The sequence below is a fragment of the Apium graveolens genome, chromosome 3 (genome assembly GCF_009905375.1).
Source record: "Apium graveolens cultivar Ventura chromosome 3, ASM990537v1, whole genome shotgun sequence".
Lineage (NCBI taxonomy): Eukaryota > Viridiplantae > Streptophyta > Magnoliopsida > Apiales > Apiaceae > Apium > Apium graveolens.
In genome coordinates this window covers 9,559,203-9,580,054 of record NC_133649.1, presented here as the reverse complement: position 1 = coordinate 9,580,054, position 20,852 = coordinate 9,559,203, and the positions used below count along the sequence as shown (strand labels likewise).

The window sequence follows — 20,852 nt, the reverse complement described above, 5'->3', positions numbered from 1 at the left end:
TAGTAGCGCATTAGTGTTTTGAGACTTATCTCAATTTTAAAAATTTTTGAAATTTAATATGAGATATCACCAGATTTGTTAAAATTAAGGTGATATATTAAATTTATTTATTTTTCATTTTTCATTTTAAAAAAATAGCATTTTAAAAAAAATTCTTTTAGATAAACAATATTCATTGATCAAGATAATATTGTACAAATATTTTGAATTATTCAAATAAAAGTTATATTTATACTATATTGTAGTATTTGATTCAATGCATTTTATACTATTTAAAAAAATATTGTTCAATAATTTGAAGGAATTAACCAGTTCAACTAATATTTATAAAATTTTATCGAATTGAAAAATATTTATTTTTAGGAGAATAGTATACAATATTATCAAATTATTATATGAAGAAATATTAGAGTTGTAATGAAAGAAATTTAAAAATAGTTTAAATAACAATATAATTACAAATTTTCTTTCACATTCTTGAAAAAAATCATGAACATCAATAATAAGTCTTACAATATATAATTTATTTTTATGTTACAATCATGATTGAGACTCAGTAAAAAATAGATATGGATTGTTTGTTAGTGATAATGTGAATATCATATATAAATTATTGCAATTTAATTAATACATAATTTTAATATTTGAATAATTATAAATACATGTTATTTGAGTAATCAATTACCTCACTAGATGTTAATAATGATTATACATGTATATAAATTAGATATTTAGCATATAAATAATTGAAACCATCGAAATTTTCTAAGAAATGTAACATATGATAATTTACATGCTAAAACAGACACATATAACTTAATCTTATTTTGTTAACAAGAATGTAAAAAAACTAACATTTTTCCAAACATACATAAATTGAATTTCAAAAACTAACATTTTTCATTAAAATCAACTTTTATATTATCAGTAGTGTAAATTTTACATTATTGTATATTATGATTGCAAGTAATTCTGAATTCAGTTATTCATTTTTTATCTTATTCAATTGAGTAATATAGATCAGTGCATATAGTTTATTTAAATAAAATTTAAATTTTTGATCAACTCTATATTCAACATATATGTTAATTTATAACTTTTTCTTTGTAAACATACTAACGATATTCTACATATTAAATTTAATTGTTTCATTTTAAACGTACACTGACTACCATTTTTATATTCATTCATTAAATACAAATTATACAACACAAAGAAGAATATATATATATTTTGCTTAATGAGCTATATTGGAAACGTTGTGTAATTTAGTAATGTCTTGTACGAAAATGATAGAATTTGATAAACAATTAACTTGTATTTTCATGTTCGTCAGATATTATACAACATTTACAAATAAGAAAATAACTAAAAATAATATAATTGCATGCATAAAAAACTCTAAAAAATAACCCGTGTATTATACTAGTTTTATTATCAATGCCATCAAACATTAGCTGTTTATATAGGCTATACATCTAATAAACACAACTACAAATATAACCTTATTTCAATAAAATCTAATCTATAATTTCAAACACTGCATTATCTAATAATTATTCAAAAACTAGTTCAATCAACATAAATTTAAAATACAATATAAATAATTGTGAATTAATATTTCCGACAATTGTTTGCCATATAAAAGGGCATGTATTGATGATTTGTTTGTTATTTAATTTTCTTTTTCTTTTTTGACGGGTTTCTTATTTGAACTCAAATATGAACTATGGTTTCCAATTTGATTTAGAATCAGTTGCAGATTCCTATTCCCATTAGAAAAAGGTTACTTGTAACAAGTCCCAGATTATGATTCCGATTAGAACAAGGTTACAAGTCCCAGACTAGGCTATAAATACTCTTACCATGTGATCTTAATGGAGACTAGACAAGAATATTACCATATTATATAGTGATGGGAATCGATCGGAAGAGAAAAGCTTTCGTTGTGTTGGATGATAGGGTCACCAAGCTCAACAAAAATAACGGAGACGTTACAAACAGTGTGACTTCTTTGATTAATCGGTGGAATGGAAGGGCTTATACGCAAAGATATCATGATATTTTGGAGAAGAGGAAAAGTTTGCCTGTTTGGCACCAGAAATTAGAGTTTCTAAAGGCTTTCAAGGATAATCAGACGCTGATTCTTGTTGGGGAGACTGGGAGTGGGAAAACTACTCAGATTCCTCAGTTTGTTCTTGAAACTGTCGAATTAGAAAGCCGTAACAAGTACATGATTGCATGCACCCAGCCTCGGAGGGTTGCAGCAATGTCGGTTGCTCGTAGAGTTGCTGAAGAGATGGATGTATGTATTGGAGAACAAGTTGGTTATAGCATTCGTTTTGAAGACTGCACTAGTTCGCAAACTGTTCTGAAGTACTTGACAGATGGTATGCTTTTAAGAGAAGCCATGACTGATCCACTTTTGAAGAGATATAATGTGATCATTCTTGATGAAGCTCATGAAAGGACTTTGTCAACAGATGTTCTGTTAGGGCTTTTGAAGCAAGTACTGAAAAATAGGCCTGATTTGAAGCTTGTTGTGATGAGTGCTACTCTCGAGGCTGAAAAGTTTCAGGGTTATTTCTGTGGTGCACCCCTTATGAAGGTTCCAGGAAGACTACACCCGGTGGAGATCTTTTATACGCAGAAGAACGAGGATGACTATGTAAAAGCAGCAATTCATACTGTTGTTCAAATACATACATGTCAACCCCCTGGTGATATACTAGTCTTTCTTACCGGGGAGGAGGAAATTGAAGATGCGTGTCGTAAAATAAAAAAGGAAATCGGTAAGTTTGGAGATTCTGTTGGACCTGCATTAGTTGTGCCTTTATACTCCACGCTTCCTCCAGCTATGCAGCAGAAAATATTTGATCCTGCTCCTTCTCCTTTGATGCCAAATGGTCCGGCTGGAAGGAAGATTGTTGTCTCTACAAACATTGCTGAAACGTCTCTGACAATAGATGGCATAGTTTATGTCATAGATCCTGGATTTGCAAAAAGAAAAGTTTATGACCCACGAACGCGTGTTGAGTCTTTGCAGGTTGCAGCAATATCAAAGGCAAGTGCCCATCAGAGGTCAGGGCGTGCAGGCAGAACGCAACCAGGAAAGTGTTTTAGATTATACACGGAGAAAAGTTTTCATAATTATCTTGAGCCTGAGACATGCCCTGAGATTCAGAGGTCAAACATTGCAGTAACGGTGCTCACTTTGAAAAAAATAGGTATAGATGATCTGGTCCATTTTGATTTTATGGACCCTCCTGCCCCTGAAACACTAATGCGTGCATTAGAGCTTTTGAATTACTTGGGGGCTTTGGATGACGAAGGAAATTTGACCAGGCTGGGTGAAATCATGAGTGAATTGCCCCTAGACCCGGAGATGGGGAAGATGCTTGTTGTTAGCCCAGAATTCAACTGTTCGAACGAAATTTTGTCTATATGTGCTATGCTTTCAGTACCCAATTGCTTTCTCCGGCCTAGGGAGGCTCAGAAAGCTGCAGATCAAGCCAAAGCTCGGTTTGCGCACATAGATGGGGATCATCTCACACTTTTAAATGTGTACCATGATTACAAACAAAACAATGACGACCAATCATGGTGTTATGAGAATTTTGTCAACTACAGGGTACTCAAATCTGCAGATCATGTGAGGCAGCAGCTAGCTTGCATCATGGCTAGGTTCAATTTAAAACTCTGCAGCACAGACTTCAACAGCCGGGACTATTACATCAACATTAAAAAGGCCATGTTATCGGGATATTTCACTCAGGTGGCTCACCTGGAGCGTACGGGAGACTATTTAACCGTCAAAGATAACCGAGTGGTTCATCTACACCCATCAAGCTGCCTTGGTCACAAACCAGAGTGGGTAATTTATAAGGAGCATGTCTTCACATCAAAGAATTTTCTCCGCACAGTAACAGATGTTCGTGGCGAATGGTTGATTGATATTGCTCCACATTACTTCGATCTTGTTAACTTTCCACATTGTGAAGCAAAGCGCGTTCTTGAAAAGTTGTACAGAAAGAGGGAACGAGAGTCGAGAGGCAGATACAAAGACCAAAAGGTAGAAGGTACCATTAATGGTCACCAAGGACAGTTGAAGGTTTCAACCAGCGCTACATAATTCAATTGTTTCGTTATCCAATTTTGTTCATCAATGTATTACTCATATCATGTATATCATGTATAACTGTGATTCTTGTAAAGTGGTCCAAATCTCACTCACCAATCTATTTGTATGCTTAAAATTTCTAGTTGCAGCTTTCATAACTCGTAACCAAAATTAACGGTAATCTTACGGTCGCCTTAAACTAAATTACTTAGACAGTGGAAAAACAAAGGAAAGACTTTAAATTAAATACAGCAAATTATTCAAGTATCAATGTGACCATCATCCTCAGCAAACTCAAACTCATGTATTCTAAACTCTTTATCAAGTATATAAAGATTCTTTTAAATTGTAATGTACGTACAAGATTAAGTATATCTACGCGTAACCACAAAATCCATTCCCACATTTAACACCGTAAGAACACGTCTTGCCACACTTGCCGCAATGTGTATCATTATCTAGAACATTTGTGCAAGTTCCGCCACAACATCTTTGTCCATAGGCACATTTGCTCCCACATTGCCCGCAATTGTTCCTATCTCCAAGAACATTGCGACAATGCTTCTTGCAACAATACAAAAGGCTGGTACCGTTGTTAGCATATACCCCGTCACAAATATATTTCTTACTCTGAGAACATGTTGTACCTTTCTTGATAACCTTTTTGCTTGCTAAGAATCGGCTTCTTAAATTTGTGCTGGCCAATGGGGAATCGAGAACGTATTCTTCGTCCTCGTCCTCGTTGTCTAAGAATCGGCTTCTTAAATTTGTGTTGGCCAATGGGGAATCGAGAACGTATTCTTCGTCCTCGTCCTCGTTGTCTAATGTTGTCGATGTCTGTTGCGATAAAGAAGAAACGAAGAAAATGGTGAGAAGACAGAGAATGGTTGCAAGCTTGAGCAAGTTGTGACTTGCCATATTTGCACTATTTTGGAAATGAAGGGTATTGTGATGGGGTTTATAAAGACTACTATGTGCTTGTAATATTTACTCACTCCCTCCCTAAAAACGTTTTCTATTTGTGTTGAACACGTTTGTTAATGCACAGTTTTAACTATTAATATTTTTAATTTCATATTAGTATTAAATATAAAAATTTCATTATATTAAAGTACTCATAAGTACTTAGACGTAAATTAATAGTCAATCGCGTACCATGAATAGTGTCAGAAATCAAAATAGAAAACGTATAATGGAACGGAGGGAGTAGTATATAAAAGGTGAAAAATTTGAAAGTTCAATTATCCGCCACATGCTTGTGGTGAATTAACATGGTGTTAATAAATGAAGTTTGTGAGATCTATATATAGCCTAGATTCTTCTGGTTTATTGATCAAACCTATGGTACTTGATAATAAACAATTTGCATAATTGAAAATGATCAATATGATAAAATGCTGAGCAAAAAGTCTTGCAAATGGCTATATAAAAAATGATCTTCTTTTCCGGCGGGTTATAAGTTGATGCACGGTGCTGCGCACTAGAATCTTGGCAGTGGCAGGTGAATTACAGTACTCACTAATGTCGGTACGTGTCACGATATGAGCTGTTCATTCATGTATCCGTGTTCAGTTGTTCATATAAGCACATCAAGCCTGGAAGACATTGACTATTTATTCGACACCACGTGATTTGACTTTTTACACATTAATGTAGTTTATAATGTTGTTCGGTCTGTTCCTGAAGGGCGGAAATGAAATGGAGTTGCAGAATTTTAAAAAACTACTAGTATAAAATTTAAGTAAAAAATAGAATAAGATTATCACCGACTCTGCAATCCAGCAGAGAGCCTTCTTAGAGTTGGGCAGAATGTACACTAATACAGGAAGGCAATCCTGGTGATCATTTTTCGATAATGCAGTATGCAGAGAGCCTTCTTCTACTCGATGAAGATTGCCTGGATCCTTCTATTGATAGTTTAGATGGAGGTTGACTCTTTGTGCATTTCTTCGGTTGTTTGCATTACAGTAACCAACAAAAAATTAAATAACCAAATGAAGTAAGTTAAGATTGAGTTGTACATGATTGAGTTTATGATAAGCCACCTGCTAGCCTCAGCATCATTGCAGGAATCCTTTACTATTTTGTTAATTATCTGCATAGTTTTTCAGAAAGCATATGAATGAGCTTATCACTGCCAATTGTGACTCGCTAAATAATTTATCTATTAATTTCTGTTACTAAGGGTAATGATACACAAGTGTAACAATATAAGTGTAACAATGTAACAATTCAAATTGAATAACAAGTGTCGCAATGATATTTTAAAATCCTGATTGAATATATTGATGGAAATCCTCTGTAGACTGCCAGTTCAGCTGCTTGTTAGATGCAGATGTGTTTGCAAATCATGGCATCGAATTATTAGCTCTACTTCCTTCATTACAACCAATCTCGCTTATCAGAAAACCTCCTCAAACAAGAGGATACTTTATGACAGAGGCAATTGCTGCTCATTCACCCCTGATTTTGAGTGCTTAACTCAAAGAAATTTTGAATTTCCTGAGCTATACTACCCGTCAGAATTATTACGACACCAAGATGGCTCTGGAATACTTTACGGGTTGTTATGTTTGTCGACAAAGTCCTATCATGTGAGCAGACCCATAAATCTGTTTATTCAGTATTAATCTGCAAAACGGTTGTCATGATGCTCAAGCCCTCTTAGATAACGGTAAATATATGGCCTGGACTCGCACTGCTATATACTTTTTGTGCGACCTTGATTTTCTAAAGTTTACAGAAAAATCAATGTTGGCCGCCACTCATCTTGATCTCCTATATGGAATTATGGATGCATACATTCCAATTTTGTGTAGAGCCTGCTCCTGCTTAATGAAAGATAGCCCGGATCCTAATACTAACGAAACTACTACAATTTCTGCTGAATTCGACCAGAAAGAACAGGTGGAATTTAGCCTTAATTTTCACCCCGTCCTGTCATTTTTGAGTGGTCGCGGTTTTATTTAGCCGCAATTTCTTGTAGTGAGAAGTGAGGAACACCAATTCTGATTTTTTAATAGCAAGAGCAGGCAAATCAATTCTCCGTTTCCAATGTACAATATTAAGCTCAGCATTTTGTTACAATAGTATTATCACAACTTGCATTGTATATAATCATTCTAATAGAAATAAATGTGTAGAAGTGTGTAATTCTGTGTCTTCGTGTCCTCGAGACGGAGAACTTATTCTGACAACGGGCTCTTTGCTTGGTCGTCTCCTTCCTGGCTCGGTCTCCTTACCAGATGAACGTTCATCTACTGTCCTAGGTATTGGGACAAGAGAAATCTCAAATTTTTTTACGAATACGGCTCATCCTTGCAAATACTGAAATATGTACTCCTGATGCGGTCGACGCTGAAACTTACTCCAATCAGGTGGATGAACGTTCCTTCTAGACGAAAATATAATTGTTAATATCTGAAATACGATCGGGGATTCATTCCTTAGTTTTCCACTCCTTGAGATTGGATATCGGTCCCTTGAATCAACGTTCAGGTCACAAGAAATCTCATAATTACGAGACCGGCTTCTTGATTTTGTGATTGAAAGTTGAGGTATGGTAGAAGCGACAACTTAGTTGTCGTTGGTAGATCATGATTTCTCTATGATTCCAGATCTTTTTGAGGTTTTCGGATGTGTGCTTCACGAGCACAGATTCTCTTCTTTATGATTTGTGGATTCATCCTTTCACGTTTTCGGGGCTAAAAACGCCCTTTGATAACAGGTTCGTTACCCGACTGCACCCTTCTTGGGGAGATCTCCTCTTTATATGAACAATCACTATCCTCGATATAAGGATCATAGAAATCGTAACTTCTCCTTACAAATACCAAGGTTCGTACTCCTCATGTACTCGACGTTACGTTCTTCCTCAAAATTTCACATCCCATAATTCACCCTTGAGGGAAACACAATTATTAACATCTGAAATTCGGGTGTTTATTAGTGAGAGCACTATCTATAATTTGGGACTTTTTCCTTAATTATACATCTCTTGAGGTTGGAGACCGTTTTTTGAATCAACAGTTAGGTAATGATGATCTTCGTCCCTGAGAGATTAGTCCCTCAGATATTGAGGTTTGACTTTGGTGGAATCTCAACGTTGGATGCGATGTTGCGCATCGCAGCATGTGGTTTCTCGGTGTTTCTTTGTGCTTTCATGGTTGTCGTATTTTCACACAAACAACGTCAAAATGTTATGGATAAAAAATATAGATTTATTTATTGCGCGTATTTAATGTTAGAGTTTGATAAGTTTTGAGTTTTAATGAATGTGCTTGTGTTTTGTGGCTTGAATCTGCCTTCACATGATGTTTACGTACCTTGGTGTATGCCAAGAATCAAGTCAAAACATAGTTATTGGTGATGCCCTCAGAGCTATGGCGGCAAGGGCTCACCAATGACGTAGTGACTTATTCGTCCTTTTTCGAGGATTAAGTCTAAAGTGTCGCTCTAGTTGATGGCCTCGTGACTTGTAGAGTCTTCTCGGGCATTGTGATGCTTAGAGCTGTGCTAAAAAATGTTCTCCTGAATTTGAGGGGGGTAAAACCGTTTATATAGATGTTGAGAGTCTAGAAATCAATATAGAATTGGGTGACTTGGTGTGCAAGTCTCCACCTCTAATTGGACTTTGGAGTCCTAGAAATCATGAATTATTTTTTTCTTTCTAAATTTAGGTTGCTTGCAGGCTAATTCTTGTAGAAGTAGTTACTTATTTGAACACTTTTATTGGGCTGTTTAATTAGCCCCTTTTATTAATTACGAAATTAATAAATAATTAAGATTTTGAGTCTCATCAACTGGGCTTTTCTCTTGGATCAAATCAGGTCTGATTAATGTGACATTAATTCCGCAATTAGATTTATTTTTATTCACTATCAAATACTAAGCATTATATTTAATGTAGAAAATCTATTTATACTTGATATAAATTATTATAATATACTTTTTAGTATTCGTTTATAATTTTACTTTCGATTAAAGATATTTTTATTATCAAATCCTACCGTTTCATCATCTATTTCAAAATTTAACATAAAAATGTAAATGGTTGTGAGGTTCATTCTATAATTTCAAAAAATATTAGTCAATTTATTTAAAAAAAATTATTTTATTAAATTAAAAAAAAAATCATGAATTTTTAAAATGATTTTTCTAGTATCCGCACTAAATTTTATTATTTTATCGTATTTTGATTTACTCCCGCTTCTTCGTGAACATGGACTCATAGTCTCATACATAAAACAAACTATATCAATCCAAATGAGTTAATTTTATAGAATTTAGCTTATCAGCCCATAAACCCATAAACATATATCAGAAAAATCCTCTTTTAAAACCTTCAAATTTTATCGGATGACGGATTTTATAAAATCTAAATTAAATTAAATACATCTAAAAAACATGTTACAACTTAAAATGAATTCTTGGCTTCTGTCTTTTAGTAATAAATTTTATAAAGAGTAAAATAAAAGGTTATAACTGATCTTTTTTAGATATAAAATTGTTAGTCAGATTCTAAACAAAAAAGGATAAAAAAAATAAGAAATCAGATGTCCTTTAGAAAACAGAGTTGGTTTAGGAACAGTGGATAATCCAGGCATTGCATCTTCTATATAAACAAATAATGGGGACTTGGCTTCTTCACCCTGAACCAACTTCACGTAATGAAAACGCTTATGACACGTTATAAGCATAAAAGTACTCCAATGGCCTCTAAGCCAAGAAAGTATATTCCAACAGATATCGTGAAAGAAATCCTGTACAGACTGCCAGCTGAGTCTCTTGTGAGATGCGGATGTGTTTGTAAAACATGGCATTGAATTATTAGTTCCACTTCCTTCATTACTGCCCATCTTGCTTATCAAAAAACCTCGTCCAACAAGTACATACTTTACGAGGAAATGTGCAGTTTCTGCTCATTAGTCTCCGATTTCGAGTCCATATTTGATGGAACTTATGTTAATTCCATAATATCCTACCCGTGGAGCTTGTTTGAAGAGTTTGACACTTTTGGTGGACCAAAAATCTACGGGATCTCTAACAGGTTGTTATGAAAAATATTTTTTACTAACGTTGATGCTGTTGCTGGTGTTTTGAGTATCGAGGATACCAAGTTTGTACATGATACTATCTATGCACTGACATTAACCTCCGTCATATGTTTTGATTTGAGCGATGAGACCATTAGACTGGTCGAGTTTCCAATAGAATTTTGGTGTCAACCTAAAAGTATAGAAGCATATGGAGAAACAGTAGCAGTTTTTGGATTTGGCCATCATCATTGGACTCTTAGCATATGGATATTAAAAGACAAGTGTTCCTGGGAAATGAAGTTCAGTTTCAAAGCGGAAAAAAGTTGGTATGGGGCTTAAGTCATTGGGATCTTAGACAGCGGAAAATATTTGGTAAGGACTAGCAATTATGGAGGGGATATAATCAAGTTCTTTTCATGCAACTTGGACTCACTAACATTAACAGAAGTTAGACCTCTGTATGCCCATTGTAGTCAACAATTTTGCCGCATACATTCAAATTATGTGCAGAGCCTGCTTCTGCTCAATGAAGATAATCAAGATCCTAATTAGTAAAGATCTTAAACTATGTAGTTAGTTTGATACATAGTTTTACCAGACAAGCTTTATAATGTATAAACTAAAGATTACATGAAAGTATGTTACTTCAGACTTAAGTTCTCGAGTGATGTAGAAACCAAATAAAATGGACTTTCGGAAGGCTGTAAGATTGGAGATGTTTCCTGTAGAATTACTAATCCTATGTCACAGTGCTGAATTCCAGGTTCTCAGAAAAGATAGCAACATGCTATCAAGACAACAACCACTGCTGCAGCACGAGCAGCCCATGCGCCAATTTTCCTGGCTTTCTTCCTTTTGAGAATGATCTTTGGAACGGAAATTAGACCTACTTCTCGAGCCTGCTTGATTGGATTCACCTTTGGCTCCATTGCTGCATTTTCTGGCTGCACAAATTCTTCCCCCTCAGAAAAAACTTCATTAATCGCGGCATTCTTCCTGTCCTTCCTTCTTGCTCTCTTGTCACGTTTCTGCAGTAAACATAATTACAATTTACAGATATCCAGTCCAGTGCATTTCATTATAAAGCTAGTAAAAGTCTCAAAGTTGGAGTACTTGCCTTTTGTCGTTCCGCGGCTTCCCTTTCAGCTCTCATAGCTTCTCTGGCCATTCTTCTCTCTGCCTTTTCTTCCTTATTTAACATAGCCAGCTTATTAGTGGCGATTTGCAGTTGGCGTTTTATTTCCTTATGTTTCACCAACGCTTCTTCAATCTTCTTATCAAGTTCTACAATTTCTTCATTACTAGATGCGCCATAAGAACTAGAAACTTCTTTGGATTGTTTCATATTCAGTTTCATTACCCTCTCAGCTGTTTCTCGTACCACTACTGACTTTTCATTCGAAGCAAGAAACACAAGGTACTTTCAAAACGAAGCAAGAAATACAAGGTACTCTCAGGTATCGAGACACAGAAACCCAATCTTCAAAAAAATCTTGACACTTTCGATAACTAGTTTATGAAGCAAGAAACACAGGTACCCTTAATTATCGAGACACAAAATCCCAATTTAAGAAGAATCTAAACACTCTCAAGAACTAGTTTACGAAACAAGAACACGTTAAAGTTGACAAAGGTTAACGCATATTCAACAACTTATTGGATGAATGCAAAAGTACGTATGCATATAGCCAAGAAATTTGACAAAACAAACCAAGAAATTCAAGAACCTGTAAAATGTGCATTCAAGAATAACCAAATTCAAGAACCTATGAAATGTACATTCAAGAACAACCGTGCAATGAAATAACAAGAAAACAAAGAACAAATCATATGTATGTGTTTATGTGTGTGTGTATGTAAGCATAAATTTAAGAATACGTACTTGAACGTGAAGATGACTGTAAGTAAGAGCAAAGAAGAAATGATGAGTGCAGAGCAGAGGAGAGAGATGTGCGTATAGTATGTCTGGTTTTTTCTACCGCCTGTTTGTTTTTTTCAAAAAATTATTTGGGAAATATGATTTTTATAGCCCTAATTTAGTAGTGGTAATTTGATGTATAAAGTCTTTTTTTATTATTGCTTGTATCATTTGATGTAACTCAGTTTTTCGTCTTTCTCAAAAATAATTACAATTGTCTTTTAGTTGCATTTGATCTATTCAATGCAATCTTAGGTACAAGTATTTCAGCAAAAATGCAACTAAATATCATTAAAATTATCAAATTTTAAAATTTTATTTGTGATTGATCCTGATTTTAGTTGCAAACCCGTAGGCCTGTCAATTAATGGGATCTGGATCGGATCGGCCTAAATCCATATTCATATCCATTTATATGAATTCAAATTGGACTGGTTCTGGATTTTTTATAGGCCGACCCCTATCCATATTCGTTCGGATCACGATTGCGAAATAGAATTATTATATGAAGTGAGACTTGAGTTATGCGGTTCTAAAAGATAAAAGAACTAGGATCAAAGAAATGGGGTTATAGAAATCGACTGGACTCTAGAGACCGAACCGAACGAAGTATCGATGATGGGACTTGACTCGAGGATAATATGATTAAACTTAGAATTAATTAAAAATTATTTTTATGAATATATATATATATATAAAAGATCGGGTTTTAACAGATCGGATCGACCTAAATTCATATCCGCTCCATTTATAATCGGAATTTTCTTATCGGGTCGGATCTCGGATCAGGTTTTTAATAGGTCGATCCATATCCATTAAAATGGCCTCGGATCGGATCGGGTCGGATCTAATTTTTGCTACATTGACAGGCCTACAAACATGGTTATAAAGTTGCAAATTATATTTGCAAAAAAAAGCTTGAAAGCAGTATTTCACAAGTTTTTATTTATAAAAACTTGTAATTTGAGCACGATTGGATAGCTTCAGTGGTAAGGAGTTTATCCTCTGCCGTCCCAGGTCCTGTGTTCGACTCTGACTCACCCGAGAATTATTGAATAGATACTCATTTGTAAGGCTATAAACCATATTAGTCAAAAAAAACTTGTAATTTTGTATAATATTTTTTCAAAATAATACTAAAGTATAATCTCGATAAATGAACAATCTCATCAAATGGATAATTTTTTTGATCTGATTTGAACAAATGAACTTAATACATAATTTTATTTTTCTAATTAATTACACACACATACGCCAAAGATCGAACACTTACCTCTCACAAGGGGATACAAAAGCCTAGCCACGACACCAATACTCTGTTGGCCTTAATACATAATTTCGCTAAATGCATTAATGAATAATTAATAGTCCAATTTAAATCTAAACAAATATTCACTATATTTCAAATTATATAATTATATGTTATATATTAATTACATCTAGCTCATTAATTACTAATAATTATTCTTATTTGGATACGTATAACACTTGTATTATAAGTTCACAATATACATGTACTTGTGTCAAATTAATTATCGTATAGCTTATTTTCACACATTTAACATTCCAATACATACATACATACAAACATGCATGCATATGCATGCATATACACATACAAACATACATGCAAGATATAAGAAATTAAGATAACTAACACAAATGACCTCAATCTATTTATTATATATATAATATAGCAATTAGGGTGTTAATTGAGACAATTTAATAATTTAAAATTACTTAAGTACCCCTCATGAATATGTATTTATAAATATCAAATTTAGTAACATATATATTAATTACATCTAGCTCATTAATTACTAATAATTACATATTTATTGCTACTCCATTATTGTATATTAAAAACTTATATTTTTAATAACATATGTATTTTTATAAGTATAAAATAAAATTCTATTATTATTATAATTTTATTATTCCAATTACAGTACCCCCCGTGTGTAATATATTAATTATTCCAATTACAGTACAAGAAACTCATTTCAAACGAAAAATAAATATCGTATTCTTATTTAAATACGTATAATACTTGAAGTATAGGTTCACAACAGACATGTACTCTTGTGTCAAATTAATTATCCTATAACTCATTTTCACACAATTAACATTCAAATACATACATACATACATACATACATACATACATACATACATACATACATACATACATACATATAAACATACATAAAAGATATCATAAATTAAGGTAACTAACACAAATGAACTCAATTGTTTTGTAATCGAATAACATGATCTTGTCAAATAATTAATTTCCATGTTATACGGTAACAATTATGAAATTTAAATTTTTTGAACATTTCCAATTACATCTCTCATGAAAATACAAAATTATAAAGAAGTGCATCTCACATCATACCATATTTTTCAATTCTATAACATTTATACATTTCATTAACATATGAGTTTTGAAAATGGTTGTATCTCATATGGGCTATAAAATACAAATGTCGAAAAAACTCATGCTTACAGCAAAGACTGTACACAAATAAAAATTACTTCTTGTAACAGAAAATATATTTTATTTCATAAGCACATATACAAATTTTATAATAATTGACATTAGATCAATCATGTGCCTTGCACGAATTATAAAGCTAGTGTTCTTTTATGAATTAAGTAAAAGTTGCAATCTCTTAGCATAATGCAGTTAGGTTAATCCCAAATTCAGTTTTATAAAAAGGAAACATTAAAATGGCCATCAAACAAAAGAAACATACCATCCCCCTTTTCAAAATTTATGTACCAAAGAGTCAGCCTCAATCCTTTTAGTTTTCAATCTCTTTAACTCTGAATCCCAGTTTTCAACACACTTTGCTATAAGCTTCTTTTATACAGTATCTTGCCTAATCTGTTCCTTAAAAATTTGAATCTCTTTTGAGACTATATGCATTTTGGTATCTGAGAGTTACAGGTTAATAGAAAAAGTTAGTTGCACAACCGATCCTCAATATGATGAAGGAGAATTTATGTGCTAATCGATGATATAATGTAACTCGAGAAGAGCAAATCATGATCACGTTAAGTACTGCATGGTCACACTGAGGAGGACATATGATGACATGATTACGTCACTGAATTACATGACCAGGCCAAAACAGAAAATAGAAAAATACAATAGTAGCTTTGGTGTTAAAGGATGGAAGATTGCACGATCATTCTAAATACTGCCTGATCATGCCGCTTTATAATAATTATTTAGTTTTAATTCGGATTTGATTTTATTCTTTTCCATTAGGGTTTTATATCCATGCCTATATAAACATAATCATTATGTATTGGATTATGAATTTTTTATTGAAATTAAAAGCTTAAGAATATTTCTCTTATCTTTTCTTATGGATCCAAGAAAATCCTTGAGAATTCAAGGTTTGCCTTGTGAATTCAAGGTATTAAAGGATTTCTCTTGTAATAGTCCTTGCGAGGATTAACGTTTGTTTCTCCTACACTTCTGTGGTGCGTCAGTTGGAATCAGAGCAGGCTATATCCTGTCTTTTCGTGACCTGATTCAGTATGAAAAAGTCAATTACCAAAGAAGATTTTTGATAGGTTATTATGGCTTTAACCGCGGCTCTGAAGATTTTCACAGATCAAGTGGACACGTTGACATTCAAAGTGAATAACAATATCCAACAAGGTAGTGGGAAAAAAATCTGAATTGAGTCCCTCGAGGCGAAAAATATCATGTTGGTGAGAATTCTGGCTTGATGTCGAATATGAGTAATTGTCTCAATGATATTGTAAAGTCAGATATACTATTAATTTATGGGTCTCTTGGAGTTGATGAGTTTTTGAATTGGTATATTGATGTTGATAATTTTTTTGATGTTATGGGTATACCTGAGAGTAAGCAAGTGAAGATGGTGGCTATCAGGTTAAAGAGTGTTGTTGTGATTTGGTGGGATAAGCTGGTTATGCAGAAGAATAGGCAAAGAAAGGAACCGATTAGAATATGGCGACGAATGAGACCTTTGATTATGGACAAGTTTTTATCAGAGAATTATAACTATAAGATTCATAAAGAGCGTAAATAGATGAATGATACAGTTCAACATTATGAACCCGATAATGCTTACAATATGTTTGATATTTTTCCTCAACCAACACAGGGTAGTTTGTTGGCTTGCGAACATGAGGACGGTATGGTAAAGCATTATGGACTTGAAGATAATGTGTATGTTGAATGAACTCAACAAAAAGAGGATAATCTATTGAATACAAAGGAGGTTGAAGAATGAGGCGAGACAACAAGTGGTGAAAATTTAGTGTCTTCTCAATTAGGCTTAGATGATACAGTGATAAAAGAAGATAAGAATGAAGTTGTAGAAGAATACATTAAAGAAGGTCTTGAGAATGTTTATGAAGATGAGAATGAGGGTGATGCTAAACGTCTTGTTAAAGGTGTGCAAACATTAAACTTGAACACTTATAAGAGGTAGATGGTTTGTAAAAAGAGATCTTAACTCAATCATTGTGTAAGGTGAGTCCCCAAACATTCGAAATTGTGATACCCTCCAGCAAGATGATTGGTGAAATTAAATTGCCTCTACAAACTTATGTCATACCAAATAATGTTATTTGCTATAACCCATAAGTTGGGACTACCGCAAGTGAAGATTTTGTGATTGACATAGCTAGATTGAGGTACAAAGATGATATGGTATTTGATAAATTTGATGTGGATTCCTGTAAGTTAATATTACATAGATCATATCAGTTTGATTTGAACTTATGTCACAAAATTAAGGAGAATATAATTGACAATGATGGAGGGTATGTTTTGTATACATTGGACGATAGGAGTGCCTAACATCCCTCGTTTAAATATATGGTGGTTGTTTATGCAAGTAATGGGTTTAAAGAAGTTGAAGTTGGTTCAATCTCTAAGTCGGTAGTGGTTAACAAAGATGTGGTTGGATTAGTTCAAGCTTTGTTTCATAACATGTTAATCTTGTAGCGGCATTCATGTACAAAGTTCTAGATGAGAACTCGAGGTCGAGTTCTTTTGAAGTGAAGGAATCTGATGTAGGAGAATTTCTATCATAATCAATGGGCGAAATGTAACTCGAGAAGAGCAAAGGCATGGTCATGTTGAGGAGGACATATGATGTGACACCCTCAATCTCGGGGTTAGGAAATAAGGACCCACACACCCCTAATCTAATAATTAAATAAGCATAAAACCCGATTAACTACTAACAGGATCAAACAGGATAAAGTATGAGACAAGATTACAACTATCAATCATAAAATATAACTTACACCCCCAAAATCATATTAAATAAACATAATCGATTCCGGATTGGAACCGACAGATAACCCATTGTATCTTTACGATTCCCTGGCTAAGCGCTTGCTCACTCAGAAATACCACTACATGCTCTGGCAACCGGAAGCCCTCAACACGATAGGGACCACCAGGTACGCTCTTACGAGCAGTGCGCCTAAGCCTGGCCATCTTCTTGCTTAACTGCCATGGTTAGATTAAAACAAAACATATGAGTATAAAACTCAGCAAGTAACTATAAAGCAGTTCTACGATATGAAATTCACAATATACTTTACCAATCTCAGGGCATTCTACTTTATTTGTTCTAGGTGACAGATTTCCATCTTTTGAGTTAAGGAAGGGTTATGAAAGAAAAATGTGGGGCTTTCAAGGAACAAGGCTCAAAGCAGGGTGAAAGCCGACATTCATCAAAAATCATTAAAGGATCAGAACAGATCTTTCAGAAAGGAAAGCAACAATATTTCACTATATGAAACCAATTATATGATCAACAGATTAAGATCAGGGTTCACGAGCTTTAAGCTTCACAATATCACAATCAACTCTTTTCAAAGCGATATAAACCATTTTCATTTTCAAGAATCAATTACTGAACAGAATGTTTCAGTTCCATTTTAAATAATCAATATAGAACCCTTGATTGGATCACTTTATCTTTCCATTTCATTATAATACGGGTGATCAGCCCGTACCGACCTCCATCCGGTGTTTAAGGTACCAATCGGCATAATTTCAGCCTTAAATTGGACTAGCCCCGCTAGCCTCTTACCATGACTGGACTTGTCCCACTAGCCTCTTACGTCCCAATCCAATCAATCAGGAATTCGTTTGGAAAACCTTGATTTGGAAAAAAGTAGGTTTTTTTAAATTCATTTTATCATTACCAAGAATATGAAATCATTTAGACTCTTTCAAGTCGAAACTCATTCTTAAGTCAAATTTCAAGAAAACAAAGTTAAGGAAGTGATTCAAAGACAAGCAAGGAACAACTCTAAGGATTCTGAATTAGGGATAACAAGGTACTTAAATCAGAAGGATCAATATATGTTTCAAGGATCAATAGGGTGATCAAGAAATAAGGTATCATTAAAAAGGGTTCGTAAAGGTAATTATAGGGTTCAATACAATTCATGGCTTAACAAATAACTTGAACAAAAAGGACAGGTTACCAAAGGGTTGAATCAGTAAACTTATCAATAACAGTTTATCAAGATCAAAAACAGGGTATCTAAAATCATTAACAGTTCCATACTCTACATGGTATGAACAATAACCTCTCTATAACTATTCTCACAAGTAATGAGAGTTACTTGCCTGAATTCGCTTTCCTGAAGGTTGAACTACTGCCACCTAGTATACCTTTTCCTTTCCTAGCCTGAATGCCCTCACGCTCTGAATCTACAATAAAACAAAAATCTTAATCAGTTTCTCAACTCTCGTTCCCAGAACGATTACTTAATATGATAGCTCGATTATACCCTTGACTCGAATATACGAGTATAGCTTATACACATAAGCACATAGCACATCACACGTCATATACTTTACTCTTAACCTTTACACCTTTATATACTCGACAATCGACTTATAAACATCCTTATCTCAACTCAAAGTCAAATCATACTTTATATTAGTACACATAACTCTTTATACTTGAAATTCTTATACGAATAAACAAACGACAAAACTTACAATAATGACTGTGACGACTGAGAATTTTGCGACATAATTAAGTCAATAAAGTATGTGTTGTGTGATGTGATTATAATTATGTGACTAAGTGCTGATTAATTGTCTTTTCTGTATATTAGAATATAGGAGCGTAGATAAAAACATTCTAACTTAAAGAGTCAACTTAGGAGTTAAGCTGTGTCGTCGGGCCGTCAGGTAGAACGGAACCCGTCCTAATAAGAAGTTAAAGAATATAAAATGTGAATTATGTGTGATTGAATGAAAATGTGTAAATAAAGTATTTTGTCCTAAGTGATGTGTCGATCGATAATGATAATGAGAAGCGTAATCGAAACGCTGAGCGTCGGGCCGTCAGGCTGAACGTGACCCGGTACGCGTAGAAAAGGATAAAGATTAAAGAGGGATAGAATCTATGATCAGACCTGAGTCGTTATGTGATCGTATATGTGTGATTGCCTGTCTGTGTGCATGACTATGTGTTCTGTGACATTTTTATGAATTTAAAAAGGATTATGTGATTTAAATAAAGGTTTAATTAACCTTCGCGCATTTTTACAAAATCATTTGAGTAAGATAAAAGCATGGGATTTGTTTTGATATCTTCTTAGTAGTCTTAGAGACTTTTTAAAAATGATGAGTGGATTTATTTGGTGGTCTTTGCATTTTTAAATTGATTTTATACAGAAAAATGTTATTATTAAGGCAAGCTTGCGAAATTCATATAAAATCAACCGTCTGCTCAAAAATCTATTATGAGTAATGGTTAAAAAGCTAATTTCGAGATCTACGTGTTAAAATCATCACTTGCAATAATTTTCGACTTTCCGAGAGAGATATATTTTATATCTAATTTTTGTTGCATTTGAGTAAAAAGAAAAGGGGCATATAAGCATAAAAAGAATTAGTAAAGTACAAGTTTGCCCTTGATTTGGTGGTATATAAATCCATTCCCCCCCTTTTTCTTTTTCCTCCCCGTGCACCCACTCTTCCTTTCTCTTTTCTTTCTCATCCCTCTCTCTCGAACACTCTCATTCTCTCTCTCTCGGCTCTCTCCATCGCTCATCTCTCTCTCTTACATGCAGCAACACTCAAACTTCACTCAAACTCAAAGATATTGCTTCCTTTAGTCTTTATTTTCGGTATACTTCTTGATTCCCATTTGCATGTAAGTGTTTGTAAGAGTTTTGATGATTAATCACTATGGTGGTGTTCAAGGAAAATGATTTCTTGATACATAGCTATAAGAGTGAATTCAAGAGATTTTTGGGGTCATAAACTCGAGAGGAGACCCGTTATGGGCTCTCTCAAGTTCGACCACCACCGGCTATGATCCAAGGAGAGCCGGTGGAGTTTTTATGATATGATAATTTGATTTTTAAGCTTTGCATGTTATGGTTTCTTGAAAGATTGAAAAAGGGTTTTGTATTTTTCCGAAACTCAAGTATGTGATTGATAAAATGGTTGCATTGATTGTTTTAGGAAGTAAATGGATGTGTGTAAGTGATTGTTGCTTAGAAAATCAAAAATTAAGGTTTGTATGTGAGTTTTTAATTTGGCTTTATGCTAATTAAAAAGAGGAATTTGATTTGGTAAGTTGATCTTAGTGAACACTAAGTTTATTTAGCATAAAAGTGATTGCATGTTAGTTTTAGGGAAAAAAAAGTAGTGCATGTAATTGTTGGATCCTTGAAGTTGCAAATCATGTTTTTTCCGAATGGAAAATGGATTTGCTTGTTGATTAAGTGGATGCATGTT

At 33.7% G+C, this 20,852-nt stretch overlaps 2 protein-coding genes across 2 annotated transcripts; one reads left to right on the top strand and one right to left on the bottom strand.

Annotated features, from left to right (window-relative positions):
• Positions 1 to 1,686: 1,686 nt before the first annotated feature.
• LOC141711625 (putative pre-mRNA-splicing factor ATP-dependent RNA helicase DEAH2) lies at positions 1,687 to 4,210 on the top strand. Its single transcript, XM_074514203.1, has one exon. The coding sequence runs from the start codon at positions 1,916 to 1,918 to the stop codon at positions 4,130 to 4,132; it is 2,217 nt and encodes a 738-aa protein (XP_074370304.1). The 5' UTR covers positions 1,687 to 1,915; the 3' UTR covers positions 4,133 to 4,210.
• Positions 4,211 to 10,598: 6,388 nt separating this feature from the next.
• On the bottom strand, positions 10,599 to 12,163 carry LOC141710577 (uncharacterized). Its single transcript, XM_074513140.1, has 3 exons — positions 12,041 to 12,163; positions 11,276 to 11,548; positions 10,599 to 11,186 (listed from the first exon to the last, which is right to left on the bottom strand). The coding sequence occupies exons 2-3, from the start codon at positions 11,513 to 11,515 to the stop codon at positions 10,926 to 10,928; spliced, it is 501 nt and encodes a 166-aa protein (XP_074369241.1). The 5' UTR covers positions 11,516 to 11,548; positions 12,041 to 12,163; the 3' UTR covers positions 10,599 to 10,925.
• Between the last annotated feature and the right edge of the window lie 8,689 nt (positions 12,164 to 20,852).